We start from the raw sequence: 22325 nt of genomic DNA on the forward strand, positions 1-22325 counted from the left end.
TTTTCTTAGAACATCTGTGTGTTAGTTATAAAAACACTTCCTAGTACACGTCCGAAGGAGATTCCGGCCAGGAACCTACAACTAGATGCTGACTGCCCCGTTAAAGATGCTGATGCAGATTACAGGCCTTTGCTCAGGTATGAGGGTTGATGTCCTCCCGGGGGAACCTGAAAGGCAGGCTTAGAGCTTCACATGCTGTGCTCAAAATATAACTTAGAGAGAACATAATCTAGTGGCACTATGATAGCTTTATTCTTGTGCTTCACTCTCATCGTTACTATTTTAATCCTACTGTGTTGTGTAGTTCTGGTTATTGCAGCTCACGCTTTGCTATATAAAATGCAGTAGTTTTATTAAACCAATCTTTAAAACTTAAACTGCCTTTGTCATTTCTATGTGAGACCGTACTGTGTATGAGAGAACCAGTTGTGACCTGAGATACCACGACTTCCCTCGGAAGTGCTAAGATGTTATGCGCTCGGCTGCTCAATTGTCTCTTCTCTTTGGGAGAGATGAGGCACTGCTAGTTAGCCGGAGCAAAACCCGGATTTAGAGTGACAAGGGTCCTTCACCGTGGATCAGACTTAGTGCCCCACACTGTGAACGATCTTGCCGCTCAAAATCCAGTAGTCTCATTAGGATAATGGGAGCCTACGCGACAAACCCAGCTGTGAATCAGTGTCTCCCCATGAATCGGGCTCTTGTCTCTTAAAGCCTTCCAACAGTATATTCCATTCCATAGAGATGGGTGAATTATGGAGCCCCCTGTACTCCTCCTGACAGACGTACAAACCTTCTGCAAGATCGCAGCGCTGAACCTCCTGTCACGAGTCTTCTAGTTTTGGAGCCAATCGGGCCTTCCAGGGTTTAGTGAGAAGGTGTTTCGCCAGGAGTACAGCCAATTTAGTGAATGGCACTTCCATGGTGGATCTTCTAGGTCATATGGGCATCCCTAGTATACCGGGTTTCCATGGTATCTCAGTGGGCCTGACCCGTGATTTCACCCATTGCTCTTGCTGTTCCTGACCAATAGTCTGAACATTCTGGACAGGCCCATAGCAACCCTTTCAATCGGCATTGGGGATGCATTGAAGATGCAGTGGGGTACATCTGATTGATTTTACGATGTGTTAAGTAAGCCCTGTGTAAAATGGCGATTTGAATACATTTGAATTTTGACCTGCGAGACACTTTGTAGGGGTATCTAGCCTGCATGCCCATTCCTTGTCTGAAAGTGCCCTGGATAAATCTTCCTCCCATTTTTCTCCTTAGAATGGAAGTGGTGTCATAAGGTGGACCCAGAGGCCCCTATTTAGCCACCACACTAGGTGCCAACCATGCCCCATCATGTAGCTCAAGACCATCCGCTGCCCAATATTCACACACATACCGAAGGATACTGCCATGAGTGAAGAATAGGGAGTACGGGAGGTTATATGTGTTTCTAAAGTCTCCGTGTGCCATGAGATAGCCCTCTGCAAACCGGTCCCCCATCGTAGTGATCTCTTCTTGTACCCAGAGTTCACGTCTTCCCTTCATCAAGGTGCCTGAGGTGGTAGGGAGGCCTCATAACGGTTTATTGGGTATATAAGGTGCCCAAGCCCTGTGTATTTTGTCACTAGCTTTCAATACACCAGCATAGTGCACAATAATAACGTATGTGTAGGCAGCGTCATTGCATCAGGGCACATCAGGTGATGTAGCTGGTTGTGCTCTAGTTGAGCCGCAGTATGTTTTATTTCAGACAGGTTATGATGGGGAAGCCAGTATGCCAACCATTGCAGTTGCCCGGCTATACAATACGGTTTAAAGTCTGGGGCCCCCGTGCCTCCTTGATCAGTTGGTAGTTGCAGTTTCACTAAGCTGACTCTGCGGCACCCCTCCCCCATAAGATCAGTCAGTATGGTATTCAAGTTTCGGAAGATTTCTGCAGGTACTGCGATTAGTAAATTCACAAAGTGGTATAAGATGCACAGTAACATCACCGTTTTGGCAAGGGCTATACGTCAGTCTACGGACAGCGGTAACGTAACCCAAAAGGCTAATTGTGATTTGAGCGCCGTAATCATTCGTGAACCATTGCCTTCCAGTAGGTCAGGGCCAGTTCTATAAATTTGGACACAGAGGTACCGAAAGGTGCAAGGGGCCACCGCTATCACATGATCATCGAAGTGCAGGATGGGCTGTGCATATATGCCAGCGAAGGAGTATGCACAGGATTTGTCCACATTAATGAGGAGGCCTGAAAAATTCCCAAAGGTGAATAAGAAATGGGACATCTCTGCTTGTGCCTCCCGAATATCTTTAAAATACAAAATCATATTATCTGCATAGAGTAATGTAGTATGGATTGCATTGCCCATGGGAATCCCCTTATGACCTCCTTCTTGTTGAATTCTCTGTGCTATGGGTTTGACTGCTAGTATGAAAAGAAGAGGGGAAGCGGGGACAACCTTGCCTTGTACCTTGCCATACCGGGTAGGATTGGGATATGTTTGGAACTGTTCGAGCCCAAGCTGTTGGAATGATATATAGAGTAGGTTGACCCATTGAATGTAGGCCTGAGGTATTCCAATGCTATGCAGAACTGCTAGCATGAAGTCCCAATTTAAGGAATTAAAAGCCTGTTGTAAGTCCAGGGAGAGAGAACAAGCATGGGGGTAAAGGTCCTGGGAGACATCCATTATTTTGAACAACCGCTGGATATTCAATTAGGTGTTTCGGCGAGGCACAAAGCCAAATTGGTCTATATGTATCAGCTGTGGGACCAATAGAAGGAGCCTGTGAGCCAGAATCTTGCTAAGGATTTTATAGTCGGTGTGTAGTATCAATAGTGAGCGATACAAGGACAGTTCCCGTGGGGGCTTCCGTGGTTTCAGTAAGTGCTTTTCTGGTGAAAGAGAAAGAAGGCCTGTGTTGAGGGATGTGTTATACAATTTTCCTAATTGCAGGACCAATTGAGTGGAATAAAATTCCACCGGGAGTCCATCGGACCCCGGCGTTTTATTGCTTTCCAGCTCTTTCATGACCCCTCTGATTTAATTCGGCAGAATAGGGGCAGAGAAGACCTCCCTGTCAGCATCCCACTCCCTAGGAAGTCATGTTCCCTGAAGGAACCTCAGTACCTCCTCCGGGTCAGGAGGGGGGTGAGTGGAGTATAACTCTATTGTTACAGCATTCCGAGATTATTACACACCTTGTTGAGTTACCACTGTGCCCAAGGCCAGGGTGTCAGGATTGATATGGGGGAGCGATCCGTACGTAGCAAGCATGCCAAGAATGTGCTGATCTGTCCGCCTCCGTGTGCATCCTCTGTGTGTATAGGCATTAATCCACTACTGAGAGGTGTTTCTGAAATTCCACATACTTCACCCTAGCTTCCTGCAACTGGGGTGAAATATCTGCATTATCAGATGCTGCCCGCTCAAGGGGCCCTTGGGAGTCTTCTACTTTCTTCAGGTCTTGAAGACTTTCTACAGCTTCCACCACTGTAGTAACGACAGTGACCCTGATCACTACCTTAAATGCCTCCCATCTATGATAATTGAGGAAGTGGTGCGAGCGTTGTCTGTGAAGTGTGTGTCAATGGCAGTCGATAGGTCATTCTGAAATACAGTGTCTTTTAGCAAGCTGGGCTTGAGCCTCCAAGTGGGAATTGAAGCTGGTACCCCACCCCACTCCAGCGAGATCTTTAGGGTATTATGATCCAGTATGGTTTTACCAAGGTAGGTGGCATGGGTGACACTTGGTTTGAGGTGTACTGGACACAGGAATCAATCTAATCCTGAATGCAGTGCATGTGGGTGTGAGTAAAAGGAGTACTCTCTCATGCCTTCATTACGGACATGCCACACTTCACATAATTCCCACCCATCCACCCACTGCTTTAACATTTGGGCTTGGCGGGCCGGTGTGGTCCATGGCAGTGGGGGTGCGACTTTGCTAGAGTGACATCTAGCACAGCATTGAAGTCTCCTCCAAGCACCCATGGGTGTTACCAGTCTGGACAGTCGTGACACACCGTTGCCTACGCAGGATTCGCTTTGCCTTCAACGGTGCCGGGTCTGACTGTTCTCACAACCAGGAATCAGGGAAATGTTGTCCAGCCACTGCAGGGCTTGCTCTGGGCCCTAAAGAAATGGGCTTTTTGGTCATGTCACACTTTGAGTTTGGCAGGAAAGGGAAGCGCATACCAGACGCCCTCAGGTCTAAGTTGCCTCTTGACTTCCTGGAAAGAGGCTTGTTTGCGCTATACAGCAATGGCTTAATCTGGGAAAAGGGAGACCTCAGGATAGGTGCTCGTTCCCTAGTGGCTTGTAATAGAGTATGTCAGTCCCTTAAGTTAAGGATTTTGTCCACAATGGTTCTCAGGAGAGCTCCAGTTTTCCTAGCAGGGACCCTGTGGGCTCTCTCAACCACAAACATGTCCGGGATACTGCTGGGAGCCCCCACTGTTCAAAGCCATTTTTCCACAAACTGGGTGATGCACGTGCCCTCGGTGTCTTTGGGGGAATCCGATGATGCGGACATTGTTGTGACGAGCTCTCCCCTCCGCATCTTCCGCATCCTCCGCCCAGTCCTGTAAAAGATCCATTCAGCAGTGCATCGTAAGTTCTTAAGGGTCATGGGACAGTGTTGAGAGCTATAGTTCAGTAGCTTTGACTCTATTGGTCAGTTTGCGATAGCCATCTTTGTTCCATAACCGTTTGCGATTCCCGTATTTCTTGCAGGATCAGGTCTAGTTTGGCTATTGGTGTATTGACTGGGGAGCTATCTGATGGGGGATGTGGGGCTGCACTGAAGGAGCCGGCTTATTAGTTTTGGTCCTGGTTCACCCTATGGACTTGCTCAACATGTGATGGTACCCTAGAATGGAGTGTGGGAGAGAGCCCCTGATGGTATTAGTGTAGGGCCACCCATTCTAGTTCTGGAGAAAACCCACTCTTGGCCCCAGGGGACTATCCCTACTTCAGTGGTAGCCTGGTGGACAGGTGTTATGTACCGGAGGGCACTGCCACCTGTGCAACCTGATAAATACGGGGAGTGGGGCCTTCCCAAGGAGCCTCGTATGGCCCCAGCACTATTTGCTGAACATGTGAGCTTCGTGCTTCACTGTCAAGCAAGCCAGCCAGCCAGTTAAGCAGGGGGCCACCTAGGGCATATGCAGCCCACCGTCATTCAGGCCTGTTAGTGTCGTCAGGAGTAGCCACGCCACGCTCACCTCCGCTAAAGACCCCATAGTGGCATTGGGGCCCTCAAGCAGGAGCACAGCCAGTAACAACAGCGTTATAGTTAGGGAGGAGTATTCAGGGTCTCACCCCTGTACTCCATGCTCCAGTTCCTCTCAAGAGTATATTTAAAAGAGCCTAGGATCCCTGGCAGCCCTGTCCACCAAGAGTAAGGGCCACTTGGACATCGTGCTGACTGCACACACCAGGGCAACATCCTGACGCCAACTGTTCGAGTGGCCCTGTTCTCGTTGTCAATTGCCCTCGGCAGTCTCCTCCCAGGCCTTGTTCACTCCCTGAGCCTCCAGTTCTGGCAAAGTAGGCCATTGTGAGTGTGCCCCCTGCTGTGATCCTAAGATGTGTGGAAGAGTGAAGCCAGGAAGTGATAGTCAGTGGGTGGTGAGAGACAGATGCAGAGGAAGGTCTGCTAATTCCATACACTGCTCACTCCCAAGCCCCCTTTTGCTTCTCGGGCTGCTAGGGGGGTGGGTACTGAGTCTTTTCCTGCCGGGCAGATGGACAAAAGGAGCACCCTTCCCCCTCCACTTCAGGCTGTACGCCACTTCAGGTTTGATGCTGGACACAGCCACTTCCTCCAGTGCCGCCCAATTAGTGTGGCCGAAGGGGCTGCAGGAGGTCTACCACTTGTCGTCTTCTCCAGTTGCTCTATGCGGTTGCCGAAGCTCGTGCAATCAGATCCCGAAGATGTCATTAGTTCCTGCCACCCCTCGGGCACGACAGATCGCCTGCTGCAGTGGTGCAACTGGTGTGTGATGCCATCCACGTATCTTCGTCAGTTCGCTCACCTAAGGCCAGCCTCTGCCTGCCATTTTAACTGCGCGGTGAAGTTTCCGATCAGTTAGCCAGTGAAGCCGTAGCAACGCTCCTAGCTCCCTCACAGTGATGCTGCTGCAGGCAGTAGTGGCGTCCGGCACTGTCTTCCTGGGCTAGGCTGCCGATGGTGCTATTAGGGTGCAATTTTGGGAGGATTACAGGGCCCGAGTATGAGAGCCCTCCAATTACTCGACCGCCATGTTTGGTGTTGGCTCCCAACCCCGCAAGTGGTTATTTTAAATGCATAAACAGATTGTTCAGACTCAACAATGGTCTGGGAAGGAGCAGTAGAGGATCATATAAGTGAACACACCACTGTTGGGTTTTGAACTGTTATTATTATGTTGAGCACTATCAAATGTGTGTCAATATTTTATATACAACAGCACACCTATGTCACATGTCTTTCACAGGGGGTTTATTAATTTTGATTTGGCATACTTTCTATGGTGGAGAGTAGGACTTTTTTTCACATGTTTGTGATACTCCAACCTAAATGTCTGACAAAAATGGATGACTATCATATTTATTCAATTGGAGGTCAACAAAATGCATTTTTATCTTTTTTTATGAAAGGAGAAAAGATACTCTTTCCTGAGCCTGTAATGTTATGAAATGAGTAGCATAGCTCACAATCTTCAAACATCTGTTAAGCTGTTAAGAAGAGAATTTCCTTTGCTTATTTTTTATTGCTGTGGGTACCCTTACGAGTTTCAATAACAAAATCCTAAAAAGCTGTGTAGGATTTACGTGTAAGTAATAATGTTTAGGACTAACTGTAATTAGAGATGAATTGATGGAAATAAAGATTATGACAGATTCTAGTGCCTGGATGGTGCGTATGCTGTCACAGGGAGTGGACCATTCTGATTAAGAGTCTGGGAAAGTAACACTTCTTGCACTGCATGGTAAACATGTTACCTGGGCACTAATTGGAAACTATTCATAGCAGGTAAGGCACTGAACCAATAAAACATTCTGCATTTAGCGTTTCTTAAACAAAGCCATTTTGTCTTTGCAAAACCCGCAATTCACCAAATCACATGGTTTGTGCCTGCAAAATAACTTTTATTCTTTCTACTAAACCTATTTTGCTCTTCAGTAAAGCCTTTTTGTGTCTTATAATTGGTCTGCATCACAATTAGGAAAGGGCATAGGGGGAGTGTCAGTTGTGAACTGCAGTGAGATGTATCTTTAGAGTGTGAATGCATCTGCTTTCACAACCATTGATAAGTTGTCGACTCCTTAAAGGAGGTGCTGACTCAATCACAATGGGGAAGCTGTCCCTTTTGGACATATTCTCTTTTTGGAATTTTGTCAAGGAAACTCAGGTGGAGGAGACAGTGGTCCAGAGGAACCATTCAGTGTTCACTCAATATGTTCACATATGGGAAACATTTTTTAAAAAAAAGAAGCACCAGTTCCTTTGTGGAAAACATCCTGCTTAAAAAAAAATTCCTTTTTGGGAATGCAAATGCAGCAAGAATGGTCTGCTCTTCCTTGAACTCCACCATACCCGTGTTTGGAGCCTATCACATGGGGGACGCAAATAGAGACCTGCTTAATTCACATTCTTTAGGCATATTATTCTGCAATTTCCTGAGATTGGTGATTTTGTGACATGACTTAATAATGGATTGGTTTAATTGTATCAGAGACAGTCACAAATAGTCTCTGTGCAATCTATGACCACTAATTGCAATCTGTCCCTTTGTACACTGGGCACTCAATACCTTGCACAGTTTCTCTTTCAACATATATCTGTAGCTACTGACAGAATATGAAGACGTTTGTCTCTTTATTTACTATCAGTATGTATTTGCTTCTACTTTCAGACGAGGATTGTTCTGTCTACATCAACTGAAAGAATTATTGTATCTCCAGTCAGAAGCTCAAGATCTTTGTATCTACCTCTACTGTCAGAATATCATGACCTTCCTATATGCATCTATTGTCAGAAAAAACAAGGCATTTGTATGTGCAGCTATCAGAAGGTCATTTTCCTTGTCTGTCTATTTCAACATTAACACCTTTGTTTCTGCATTGTTCTCTAGAATGCTAGATCATTTTGACATGAAAACATTAACTAAATAGTTTTAATTGCATTGCATTGGTAGTCACTTGAAAGTTAACACAATTCTTACATTTCATCCTTTTGTTGATTGTTGTTTTCTCTAGAGACTGGCAAAATAACCAGACAAGAGTGTTAAACTTGGAGCAGCAGTCTTCACATGGTTCGGATGATGAGGTGGATCTTGTACATGAACTTCAGAGTATGTGTTTCAGCAAATCTGAGCCCGATATCAGAAAGGTGAAGATATCACATTCTTTTTTATGCCTTGTCTGTATTATTGAGAAAGATCTTTGGCTGGTTCCTGTGTACATTAGTTGTGCAACAAAGGAAAAAACATAATTTCTGAACTGGAGAGGTCAAAGAAAAGGATATAACTTGCAAAATAGAATGTAAGAGATGTAGCCTTGTCACCTGTTGCAGTGGGCTTTACTCGTTGTTAAAGGCCCTGAAGTCAAGGCAAGAGCCTTTATTAAGGGAGAAATCTATGTAGCCCGACTATAAGACTATTAAGAACATTCCACCCACTGAGAGTGGAATGTTCTGAGAAGTTAAAAGGGAGAAACAGGAAGAGGAGCGACAAAACATTAGACTGTTGAGAAGGCATATACCAGCCATTAAAAGCCGAGGCACTTTATAGTCTTACATGAAGCTCCCAAAATTTACATTTTCTAATACAGTTTAAGTATGTTGTCAATTGTAATTTTTACAGCAATATTTAAATAAATGCATTTTTATATTGTTTAAAAATAAGTAAATTATACATTGTTGTAAATGTATGCTTGCAGTCTGTCTCTTGTCATTTAGAGGAAGTTGTCAGTAAGTCATGAACCAGGGCCAGGGACATGACCAAATATGGTTGTTTTTACTACCTAACTACAGGTCAGGAGGCCAATATTTCTTGCTTGCAGTAGTGCCCATATATATGCATTGGATGTTTAGAGAAATGGCCAAGAAATTCACTTTGTGAGTAACGTTTAATTTCAGTTTTGTAATATGACAAAATCTGTATTTTTTAAACGCAGCAGTAAATAAGTTCAAGATGCCTGAAGTTTACCAAGGTATTCCTTATCCCCCTCTAGGTGAGTGGGTAACCTGCCTTTAAGGTCAAGAGATATTAGCTGCCATAGACTCTTGTAATAAAATAGTCATAGATAAAAATACCTACATATACACATACACAAAGGGGTCTTGGGCAATCCATTTTCAATAATTTGTCATGCTATGCTTTGTCCCACAGAAAAATGAAGTAGTAATTAATGAACAAACCTTTAGTTCAAAGACCTGAGGATTATCTCAATGTAATCCTGGTGTCATGTGGCATTGATAGATCCATAAATTATTTTAGTGTTAATATCTCAATCATCTACAGATCTGAAAATATTACAATTAGGGTTCCCTGTTCTTGAGGTGCAGTCCTGTGGGTAGTAGTCTAGCATATTATTGATATGATTGGATAGAATTTGAGCCATGTGGTCCTATTGATTGCTATGTTAGATTATTCAGAGAGGAAGATGCTACATTAAGTGTCAAGCTTCTCACTTCCAAGGAGACTTCAGTTCTCCCATCAATATACATGGCAGCTAGATTTATATATTCTCCATTCATTGACTACCTAATTAACTTACCAGCAAGTTCTCAACACCTATGTTACTAAGGGAAACAGATTCACTGGTCACATTTTTCCCAGGCACGATATTTTATAATAGGCCAACACTCGTAAGTTCACGTCTTTACCAGGCAACTTTCTTTGACTGAACATCAGCCAAATACTTAATGCAAACATTATTTGAGTTGTTGAAATTAGGTTATGTACTATGTAGTCTTAGACTAATTTAGAGCATAGGAAACCGGGTTCATGAACTATGAAGCAGAGGGCCCACATTGTCAATGTGAGCTGTGGTTGAGCTCTCAAAAAGACATAACTATCTAATTCCTAATAAATAAACAGGTTTCTGTTGAGGAGTAATTAGCTTACTCTTACAAGTTTTGTATGAGCAGTGTGGGCTTTAATGACTGTGGAATATGGACAATCAACACCAAAACAATATTACAGTTAATATATTAGCAAGTTAACATTTCAATATTAGTATAATTAGAAACAAAATGAAATGATCACAATGCCACAAAAATAAAATAAATCTGATAGAGACCAGGTGTTTCTAGAAAATAAACAGATTTTTTTTTTATAGAAAAACAATCTTTGGAAGTAAAATTAAGCAAAACATGCTAGCTGTGGCTCTCAAACACAGTCACTGGGGGCTACTGTGGAAATGTTGTGGGCACTGATGCTCCCTGTAGAATGTGTTTGAATTGAAATAGCTTTTTAGAAGATTCTGTCCTTTTTACACAGTAAATTGTGTAGAGCAGCAAGTGTTGTTAAAAAGCAGCTGATAAAAATGTTCAGAACTTCAGGATTTCTTCCAGAACTACTTCTTTGGTGATCCAAAAGTCTCCAGTTTTTCTTGGAAAGTCTTCTTGGTTGTTGGCCCAAGGATAAAAGCAGTGAAAGGGCTCTTCCAGTCACATCTACATCCTTTCCTCCAGTTCAATGCAGCACTCTCTGTCTTCTAGATTTTAAAGTCTCTCAGTCAGCCACAGGAGAGAGGTTGCATCAGTAGGCATATGTCCCTATTCAGCACCTGAACTCTTTTGCCTGTGTGTCATAAATAGGCTACCTTCCTTTATCCTTGGAGCAGTTTTTAGGTGCAGAAATCGGAGTGAATTTAGAGTCTTTGAAGAATTTGAAGTTAGAGACAACTCTGCACAGTTCTTCACCAGGCAGATAGGAATCCTTCCAGCATGCAAGCAGTATTGTCTTTGTTATGATCAGCTCTCTCCATAGTAAGTGTGCAGAGATTTTTACATTGTAAACTTAGCTGTGGATGATGAAGGCCCCTGAGTGAATCCAGCTAACACTTCTACAGTCTTATTTCATTTTACAACAGGTACAACTGGAAATGTGAACTTTTAAAGTATGAAATAAGTGATAAGCACAAAATGCCTACCATGGTTATCTGGTCATACTAAACAGAGGCAAATTCAAATGTTAACGCTGACCACAACAGATTGTGGGTCTGGCACAAGGACCAGGTTCATCCTCGTGGAATGTTTACCTTCTGACTTAGAAATGTTTATGGAGAAGGAGTGGTCGTCATTGAGGAGTTGTAGACGGGGCAAGCTGAATCTGATGCGGGGTCCCTAATACAGGAAGAGCAAATTTTCATCCATATGAATTTTTGTATAAAAGCTATAATTTAGCCCAAAGTATGTATGCTATTTCCTCAAACGATTTAGCACAAATAGAGTTTAATATAGAATATTACTTGAAAGCTAGTACTTGTCCAAAAATAGTTTGTAATTAAATGTTATTATTTAGGTTTTAGAGATGTAGGATGGGAAACATTTTTCTTTTTAGGTTTGTACTGCGTGCAGCTTTATCTAACTGATTGATACACTTTATCATCAGAGCTACAAGAGTGGTAAACCTGGTATTTTAAGTGCAAAAAATACCTTCCTTTTTATGGTCTGGCTTGACAGCACAGCTGTCACCAGACAATTATGTGAACATCACTAGAGGGGGGCTTTGCCTCACCCACATGTTTGGGAGCCAGGATACATGTTTCGATTGAGCAGAGGAAATAAATTCCTCAAAAAAGTGTGTTTGATGGCATGTGTAGCTGTAGATACACATGTTGTGTATAAGCTCGCCATCTTGGGTTCGGAGTAGTACAACTTTTTTGTTCAGAGAAAGTTTTCAAGTCACATAATCAAGTGACTTTTCCTCTCGGTAATACTGCGCATGGGCATCAAGTCCTTTGTTAGACTTTTTTTTCTCCACTGTCGGCCTCAAATGTGTGTTCCTCTCGCTCTGAGTTCTTGGCTCCAAACAGTCTAAAACAGGATTCTTTCCATCTTTCTATTTTTGTTGGTATTGTTTCCAAACGTGTATTCCTTAATAGTCAATTCTTGGTTCCTTTTTCTACATTCGGAATCAAATAGTTTTTAACCTTTTGGGGCAGTAAGGCTCGTTCGTACCCTCCTTGGGACTACCTCTTGCACGTGGTATCGAACAATGCAGCCTTGATGGAACGTACTCCATTCCCGTTTTTCCCTCAATGCCATTCGAAGTTTCCACACACCGACCAACATCAGGTGTGTAATTTGTGTCTTTTACCAGACCACAATGATCAGACCTGCGAGGCGTGCCATTCTTTTCGGTGGAAGAAGACACTTAGAAACCGAAGAGCTCGTCAAATGGAAATGGCATCTCAACAGACAGAAGATACACCTGACGTCTTTGAAGACGAGCATGTGCAAGAAGGTGTGGAACAAGAGGGTGTCTTCTCTGTTCAAGATTCGGATGCAGATGTGCAGTCGGGCATTGCATTACAACCAGAACAAACTGTAAGTAAAAAGCCCCCTTTCCCATCAGATAAGACAAAAGAGGTCACCGGTCCGCCACTGCCGTCCAGCTATGGTCGGAGCTGAGAAACTTATTCGTATGGCCCGCATACCAGCTCCGAAAAAAGCCAAGACAAGTCTTCGGCATCGACCTCCAGTAGCTCCATTACAGCACTGACAAAACAAAAAAATGTATGTTGCTTCGGTACCAACCACTACGGCACCGAAAAAGAAACAACAAGTAGCTACAGTTTCGGCACCAAATATTTTCCATCTGAAAAACCTTCGGAACCGAAAAAAACACCAAAAGACTCTGTGACTATGGACAACCTGTACCATCATCTACACCCACCACAGGTGGAACTGATTTTGGAACTTATGGACATTAGGCAGCATCGACTTCAAATTCAGCAAGGAACAGGGCGGTTTATAATATCACCACCGCCACCTCTAAAGAAGAAATTAACTTTTGAAGAAAGTCTTGAATGCTCTGCACCTCCAAAGAAGACTATCAAAGAAAAGACTTCTTCTCATACTTATACATCTCCACCTTTACCTACCTATCCACAACATACTCCACCAATATCTCCCACTCAATTAGGGTTCACACCATCTAGTTCACCACCTGGTGGGTCACAGGATATAGGGGATGCATTAGAAGAGCAAGACCCATGAGATGATTAAGTTCCGGATCCTAGCTCACCAAATGATCCAGATCTTTACCCAGCTAGACCCTCACCACCTGAGGATGCCACATCATACCAACAGGTTATAGCAAGAGCAGCACCATATCACAATATAAATATGTACACTGATCCAATAGAGGAGGATTTCTTATTTGATACCCTTGGTGCAACACATAAAGAAAGCCAATTTCTTCCAATGCTCCCAGGAATGATCAGACACGCTGGAAAAATATTTAAAGAGCCTGTTAGAGCAAGGGTTATCACTCTTAGAGTTGATAAAAAGTACAAAGCTGCACCCACTGATCCTCTATATATAAAAACACAAATTCCTAAGACTCTATTGTGACATCTACTCCAAGAAAAAGAGCTCATAGCCAGTCAACAAGAGACACACCTCACCCTGACAAGGAAAGTAAGAAATTAGATGCTGCGGGGAAGAGAGTGTCAGCTCAAGCAGCCAATCATTGGTGAATCGCTGATGCTCATGCTTTACTTTCCAGATATGACAGAGCTCACTGGGATGCTATGGAGGAACATTTACAATACCTACCAGAAGAACACTGTAAAAGAAGGGTAGAGATTGTAAATGAGGGACAAACAATATCCAACAACTCCATTAGATGTGCACTTGATGCTGCTGATACAGCAGCACGTAGTATTAATACAAGTGTCATCATAAGACGTCATGCATGGCTTAGATATCCAGGCTTTAAACAAGTACAACAGGCAATTTTAAATAAGTCCTTCGATAAGGAGCACTTATTTGGTCCACAAGTGGATACCACACTTGAAAAATTAAATAAGGACAATCAAACTGCCAGAGCCATGGGAGATTTACAAGTCAGCACACATAGGAATAATTTTCGTTGTGCAGATTTTAGTAGAGGATTTAAATCATCATTCCAAGAATAAGTCACAAATCAAACTAAACCCCCTCTCAAAATACCAGAGGTTATTTTAGAGGATCATATAGAGGAAACAATAATAAAGGAAGAGGAAAACCATCTACATATAGAGGTTCTTCATCAGTCACTAAACAGTGACTTAACAAACACAATAGTAAATCACATCACCCCTGTAGGGGGGAAGATTATAACTCTTTTACCCCCAATGGACTCAAATTACCAAGGATCAATGGGTACTTCAAATTATCTAAAATGGTTACTATCTGGAGCTCATTTCCACTCCACCAAATATACCCCCTTGTACACACAAACTCTCACAAGATCATCAAACTCTTCTCAAAGAGGAAGTACATTCCCTTCTTCTAAAAGAAGTGATAGAACCAGTACCATTGTAATACCAATGAACAGGAGTTTACTCTCTGTATTTTCTAATTCCCAAAAAGATGGGTCTCTCGGACCAATATTAGATCTCAGACCCTTAAATCACTACATCCTATCAGAACATTTTCACATGGTCACTCTTCAGGATGTTATTTCTGTATTACCAATAGGAGACTTCATGACAGCCCTACATCTAAAGGACGCTTACTTTCACATTGCCATTCATCCTTCACACCATAAATACCTAAGAATGGTAGTAGCAGGGAAACATTACCAATTCAAAGCGTTGCCATTCGGAGTCACAAGTGCTCCCAGAGTATTCACAAAATGCCTCGCAGTGGTTGCAGCACATCTCAGAAGAAAACAAATTCATGTTTTCCCTTATCTGGACAATTAACTCATTAAAGCCAATTAATTCCCAGAGTGTCAAAAAGATACTCAAACTACAATATGCCTCCTACATTCTCTAGGATTCACCATAAACTACATAAAATCTAATCTCCAGCCTCTGCAAACATAACCATACCTAAGAGCCATCCTCAATACACAATTGGGAATAGCATTTCCCAACCAAAACAGGATCCAGGCTTTTCAAACATTAATTGCAACATAATTACAGAAACAAACATACTCAGTAAGAACTGTTATGAAACTGTTAGGAATGATGGCATCTTGTATTGTCATAGTGCTTCATGACAGACTTCATATGCGTCCTCTTCTACAGTGTCTCTCTCGTCGGTGGTCTCAGGCACAGGGTCAAATGGAAGATCTAGTGTTGTTAGGCTGCCAGACTTCTCTCTCTCTACATTCGTAGAATACCACAAATCTTATGAATGGCGGCCCATTGTAGGCCCTGTGCCTCAGATTACTTTCACAACAGATGCCTCAAACAATGGTTGGGGAGCTCATCTCCTCAACCTAACAGTTCAGGGAGTATGGGACGACACTCACCGGACTCTTCATATCAATTACCTCAAACTGCAAGCAATATTCTTGGCAATGAAAACATTCCTTCAACAATTGCAGCACAAAACAGTGTTGATAAGTGCAGACAATACAACTGCCATGTACTATCTCCAGAAATGGGGGGGTGGGGTGAACACAATCTCAACAACTGCCCCAACTGGCACAATCAGTATGAAAATGGGCAATGTGTCATCATATTCACATAGTGGCACAGTATCTCCCAGGAACAGACAACCATTTAGCAGACCTGCTAAGCAGGATGCATCAACAAACACACAAGTGGGAGCTCCACCCACAAGTTCTTCAACAATACTTCACAAAATGGGAAACACCTCAAATAGATCTGTTCACAACAAACCACAACAAAAAAATGCCAAAACTTTGGCTCCTGGTACCCTCACCCTCAGTCCGAGGGAAATGCTCTATGGATGAGTTGGCCTGGGATATTTGCTTACACCTTTCCCCCTCTCCCACTCCTACCATTTCTAGTACGGAAGATAAAACAATCTTCCATCAGCATGATCTTAGTGGCCCCAGCATGGGCACGTCAACCATGGTACACAACACTTTCGGAACTTTCAATTGTTCCTCATCAAAAACTTCCCAACAGACCAGATCTTCTAACACAAAAACAGGGACAGGTAAGACATCCAAATCCCAAATCACTCACCCTGGGGATATGGCTCCTGAAGTCATGGAATTTGGATATTTACATTTACCACAAGAATGTATGGATCTCCTTAAACAAGCATGCAGCCCTACCACTAGACAGTGCTATTCAGCAAAATGGAAACGTTTTGTTTGTTATTCTCTATCCAAAAACCTTGACCCTCTTCAACCAACAGTACAGGACATTGTACAATAATCATTGCATTTACAAAATGCAAATTTAGCCTACACATCCATTTGCTTACATTTAGCAGCTATAGCTGCATATCTGCAAAATAGACAATATATTTCCTTGTTTTGAATTCCAGTTATCAAAGCATTTATGGGAGGACTAAAAAGAATCATTCCACCAAGGATTCCTCCAGCTCCATCTTAATTTGTACTCACAAGACTCCTGGATACAGCATTTGAGCCACTCCACTCCTGCCCATTACAATACCTTTCATGGAAAGTAGCATTCTTAATTCCTATCACCTCTCTTAGGCATGTCAGTGAGCTTCAGGCATTAACTTTATAGGAAGCTTTCTTCCAAAAGTCATTTTGCAATTTCATATTAATCAAACAATAGAATTGCCAGTTTTCTTCCCAAAACCAGAATCAGTGGCAGAAAGAGCTCTACATACTCTAGATGCCAAAAGAGCTGTTATGTACTATATGGACAGGACAAAAGATTTTAGGAAAACAAAACAACTTTTTGTGGCTTTCTCATTACCACACAAAAGAGTCCCAATATCTAAAATAACTATAGCAAGATGGATAATTAAATGCATTCAACTTGCTATACTAAAGCTATGAGACAATTACATTTGGCAGCAACATGGTCTACACCACACACATTTTCTAAACATTATTGTCCAGACGTCCTTGCCAGGCAAATGTTGGACAAGCTGTAATTAAAACACTTTTTCAAACAATTCCAACCCCTACACACTAGCCACCACTTTATGGAGAGACTGCTTTACAGTCTATGCACAGCATGTGTATCTACAGCTACACATGCCATTGAACGGGAAATACTACTTACCAGTAGACATCTGTTCGTGGCCTGTAGTGTTCTAGATTCACATGCGCCCTCCCTCCTCCCCGGAAGTGTGTAGAGATTGGAATTTAATATATATATATATATATATATGTGTGAGTGTGTATGTATGTACATATGTAAATACATTGCATGGACATCTTTTATATCATACTATATACTCTTTTCCCTACTTCACTCTCCCGCCTGCGGACAAACAGTCTTAACAAAAGACTTGATGCCCGTGCGTAGTTTTACCTAGAGGAGGAGTCACTTGATCCCGTGACTCAAAAACTTTCTTCAAACAAAACAAGTTGTACTACTCCGAACCCATCACTAGATGGCGAGCTTATGCATAGCATGTGAATCTACAGCACTACATGCCACAAATATATGTCTACTGGTAATTAACATTTTCCTTGCCCTCTAGGGCACTGGGATCATTGTTATTTATCTAGCTACCTAAGCTTAAACTTCCAGGGGGTACACACATGACACTGGAATGATGTGTAAGTGTCTTAGATAACCAGATAGTTTGTTATTTTTGTTTGATAGCAGTGCATATGAGAGGAGGGCAGTCATTAACCTACGTGGAGTTTTAGGTCTAGCTTGACAGTGGAATAGTCACATTACCTTTTTAACCTACACCAACACTATTTTATAGATATTGTCTTCCAAGCAAATGGAAGCCATCTAGCTCCAACTATAACGAAGTTGAAATACCAGTCTCCCAGAATCAATAAAATCATATTCAGGTAAAACATGGCAAAAAGATGGATTATTTTCCATATGAACAATTCACAACAAAACTCTAGATGTCCAACCTTAAATACCTTTAATGTTATTTCATTGCAGAATAAAGTAATGTTAAATTAGATATTTTTACACTTATGCAAATTTTTGGAATTAAAAAAGATAATCTGGTTCTCAATTTAATTTTTAGTTTTCAAATCACCAGAACACTTTTCTCCCTTTTAGTTCTAATCGTCTCTCAGACAAGTTATTTTTATGTCCCTGATGGTTAGAATTACTATGGGATACCACTTTTTGTGGGCATACAACCCTATGGTATTTCTGCTTTGTACTGTCTTTGTCTTATACATATGTGGCACTTTCTCATATTATTTGTTAAAACTCCTCTGCTGTGAAAACATTTTTGTGTACTCCCTTTGGGGTCATTTAGAAATTAAATTCTTTCTAGGGACATATTTGCCTAAGATCCAAAATAGCACCCTTATCTGTGTTTAATCTGCAGATTATATGGTGGAATCTGATTAGAGATAGGATTACATTGTAGGTAATTTCCACAACCTGGCTTCTTCTATTGTGCAGCTATTAGTGTACTGGTGACAGCTGACCTACTTTTAGCAATCATCTTTCAAGCTTTTTTACAGTGTCGAAAGTGAAACCAGTCTAGTTATATCTATGGGTTTGAGAGACACTCGAATAAGTGACAAACCTGCAGGTGCTATCTGTGTCAGTAATTCAGACAAAGGGTAAAACATATTTATATCAACATGTTTTGGAAATGTTGCCTTTGGGAACAATCCTCGGGAATCCAGTGCATCTACAACCTCATTTTGAGACATTTGGAATATATTTGTGTCTCTTTTCAGAGTTAGATTTTTTAAATAGAAATCCTGATAATGTAATTCAGGGCACAGTGTACCATTTTCCAGTTGTGAAAGGTTACATAGTATAGTAATTTGGATCTGGCCCTCTCTGAAGGGTCACTACCAAACCTTTTTGTCTTCACCCCTCTTGTTTTGCTGAATTCATTATTGTTGGCTTTAGAAATCAGTGCACTTTACCATTGCTAACCAATGCAAAAGTGTGTGTGCCCTCTCCCTAAAACATGGTACAATTGGCCTACACCTAATTGACACAATTCATGTATTTGTAAGTCCCTAGTAAATGGTACTACAGGTGCCCTGGGTCAGTTAGTTAAATGCTACCAGTAGTCCTGCACCCTTCACTGTGTCACCCAAGGAAGTAGCCTTTTAAAACATGTCTTAGGCCTGCCACTGCAGCCTGTACTGCAGTTTTAAACTGTCATTTCGACATGGCAAAATAAACCTTAATGCAGGCCTAAATTTGATTTTTTTAACACTTAGAAGCCATCCTAAGGTAGGTCCTAAAGGCTCAAAGGGCAAAGTGTATTGTAATTTAAATGTAGGACATGTGAGTTTAAGTATTGCATGTGTTGGTAGTGGAAAAACGCATAGTCATTTTTAAAAGTTTTTAAGCCTGTCTCTCCTGTATGATAACATCAGCTTATCACACTTAATAAGTTTTCTTATCCTTGTCATTTGTGCCTTCTGCTAGTGTCTGGAAGTCACTTGACTGTCGTGGTTTGTGCATTCCTCCCAGACAGTGACACAGAAGGGGTGAGTAGGTGTGGACAAGATAGACCATCCTGCTAGTATTGTTGAGGGCAGAGCTGGTCTCAGCGCCACTTACATTTCAAAAGACTTTGGCCCTCATTATGACTTTGGCGGTCTTTTTGAAATACCACTAAAGCTGCGGGCACCAGGAGACACCAGTGCTGGTGGTTTTCCACCCACCATATTATGAGTACTGCAAGATTTCGCAATAGGCCACTAACCTCCACTAAGGTCCAGTTAGGTCTCAGTAAATTAGCCCAAGCTCAACCCTTGGTAGCTTGGCAACGAGCAACAAGGCTTAACTTAGGCGACAGTGTAAAGCATTCAAATTTCACAAAACAGTAATCAGATAAAGCACAGGAAACAGTTTAAAAATCCAAAACCAATTTATAAAAATAGATTATATTTTTATCTTTAAAATGACACCAAAACGAATAAAATCGGATAAGGGGAACCGGAGATATGAATTTGTAAAGATTTTTTTTTTTTTTGCGCTTAGACACAAAAAGCACCAATCGGGTCATCTGGTTGCACCTCGACCGGGGCAAAGTCAACGTTTCAGGCTGACCGCAATGGAGCCCTTCTCGGCTACAGGCCACAGGAGGCCTCGGTTAAAAGTTTACCTTCACACTTAGGGGGTTATTCTAACTTTGGAGGAGGTGTTAATCCGTCCCAAAAGTGACGGAAAAGTGACGGATTTACCACCAGCCGTATTACGAGTCCATTATATCCTATGGAACTCGTAATACGGCTGGTGGTATATCCGTCACTTTACCGTCACTTTTGGGACGGATTAACACTCCTCCAAAGTTAGAATAACCCCCTTAGTCTCTTTTTGAAGATTTTCTTCAGCGGGACGAACCTGCCAGTCCAATAAGACCTCCTGAAGGTAAAAATCTCCACCGAGGATTCCCTCATTGCGTATCCAGAGAAGGGCTCCAGGAGGTCAGATTGGACTGGCAGGTTCGTCCAAAACTGGAAACAGAAGTGGAAGTTTGATATTGGTTCAATTTTGAGGTATTATGTAATTGACAACGCACCCCAAGATAATAAGGAATTGCAGTTATGCAGATGTGAATCAGGAAGTTGGAAACTGGAGGATCCACAGGGACTGGACACAGAAGAGCTATTGTCTGCCTCTAAATTGCAATAGTGTGCAATCTCTTTTATACAAAAGTAAATATGGTTTTCTGAATAATATCAGAACATTAGTTTATAGGTATAACCCGAACTGTGTACCATAAATTATTGCCTATGCTCATTGTAATTATTCCTGTAATGAATTTACTAAAATGTACCAAAAATATACAAATCTCAGATGTGTGAACATGAAGAAAAGGTGGATTATTATGAACATCCAAATGGAAAGTAACAACATAATGATGGGGGTACAACGGATAAATTGCCCACTGGTGCTGTATGAATCCCTTCTAGAAATACATTTATAACTGTAGTACGTTTCACACATTCATGAATCACACATGGTACATATACAATACGCGAATTATAGACCATTTGTTAGTTATAGTTATTTGTTAAATGAAAATAGAGCAGTAATAGATTAAGGAAGCTGTTTATACACATTCATGAAACACACATATGTACATATACAATACACCATTTATAGACCCTTTGTATTATTTGTACAATGAATGTAGAGCAGTAATATATTGAGGAGGTTGTGAACATGTATTAATGAGATATATGGCAGTAGGCTATTTTATAATACTAAGTAGTCTGTTTCCCCTTTGTTCTTTTATTTGGACTTAGTCTAAATATAGGCGTAGACTACATAATTTAGCCCTGGAATAATCTTGGTCAGTGCTTTGCAAGATTGGCATGTTGTATCACATATTGAAGGTGCCATTGGATTGATCACTGGGCTCCTAGAAAATAATTCTGGCCTCACAAAGTGGACATTTATGCAGTAGTCAGTTGTTTGCGACCAAAAAACCACACAACCATATAATTAACCCTATACTTCAAGTACATTATTGGCTAATACCTTAGTCCACATTGAATTCAAAACACTCTGCCTAATTTTCAAGGCAGTGCATGCCATCAAAGCTTATTATTGCACCAGCTCCCATACATTTTAGATAGTTGCTAAAGGGGGAAATCAGGTTTGAACATCTTCCCTTGACCTCTTTGCTTCCATTTCAGGGTCCTGCGGACCAGTGACCAGAGTGAGTAGGGTATTTGGGTGCTCCCCTATTCAAAGCAAAGACCCTTCAAGTTCTCAGGCTGGATTGTGATCCAATCCTGTTCTTCACCATTTTGAAACAAATATATTCAAGGTACCTTTTGCTCCCAAAATCTCTAGAATCTTTCTCTTGCCGGAGTGCTTACTTTCTCCACCCATTCACATGGCAATTATAAGATCCTAATCTCAAACCACACTCAACGTGCTGTCAACCCTCCACTCTGTGAATACAGTATCATTCTCCTGTTTACTGTCATGTCACACCTGGCTACACAAACTGAGAAAATCTTGAGGTCCTTAACATCTTGAGGAGTACATACAAATACTAATCATGCCTCTTGATGAAGAAAAAAACGAATACTGCCACAGCCTTATTATGTTGTTTTAAAAAGCATGGAGTGTGATCCTGTAATTCTTATTGGGGGAGGGATACAAGAATACAATCAGAACAATCCCCCCTCCCCATTAGCTGTAGATATGATATATTGCAAAAATCCCCTTTAAGGAATATTATGACATGGAACCGATTTATAGATGATACATTCATGATTTGGAACGAGGGAGAAGATCATTGTG

At 41.8% G+C, this 22325-nt stretch overlaps 1 protein-coding gene across 3 annotated transcripts in view; it reads left to right on the forward strand.

Moving 5' to 3' along the window:
• The window catches only part of CTTNBP2 (cortactin binding protein 2), a 670870-nt gene that overhangs the window by 581838 nt on the left and 66707 nt on the right, over window positions 1-22325 (forward strand). For all 3 annotated transcript variants that reach the window (XM_069228906.1, XM_069228905.1, XM_069228907.1), the window contains one exon: window positions 8241-8373. In XM_069228906.1, coding sequence (XP_069085007.1) covers window positions 8241-8272 — 32 coding nt within the window. In that variant the 3' untranslated portion in view covers window positions 8273-8373. Of the gene's footprint in view, window positions 1-8240; window positions 8374-22325 lie in introns of those variants that run through there.

Source organism: Pleurodeles waltl, chromosome 4_1 (genome assembly GCF_031143425.1).
Source record: "Pleurodeles waltl isolate 20211129_DDA chromosome 4_1, aPleWal1.hap1.20221129, whole genome shotgun sequence".
NCBI lineage: Eukaryota > Metazoa > Chordata > Amphibia > Caudata > Salamandridae > Pleurodeles > Pleurodeles waltl.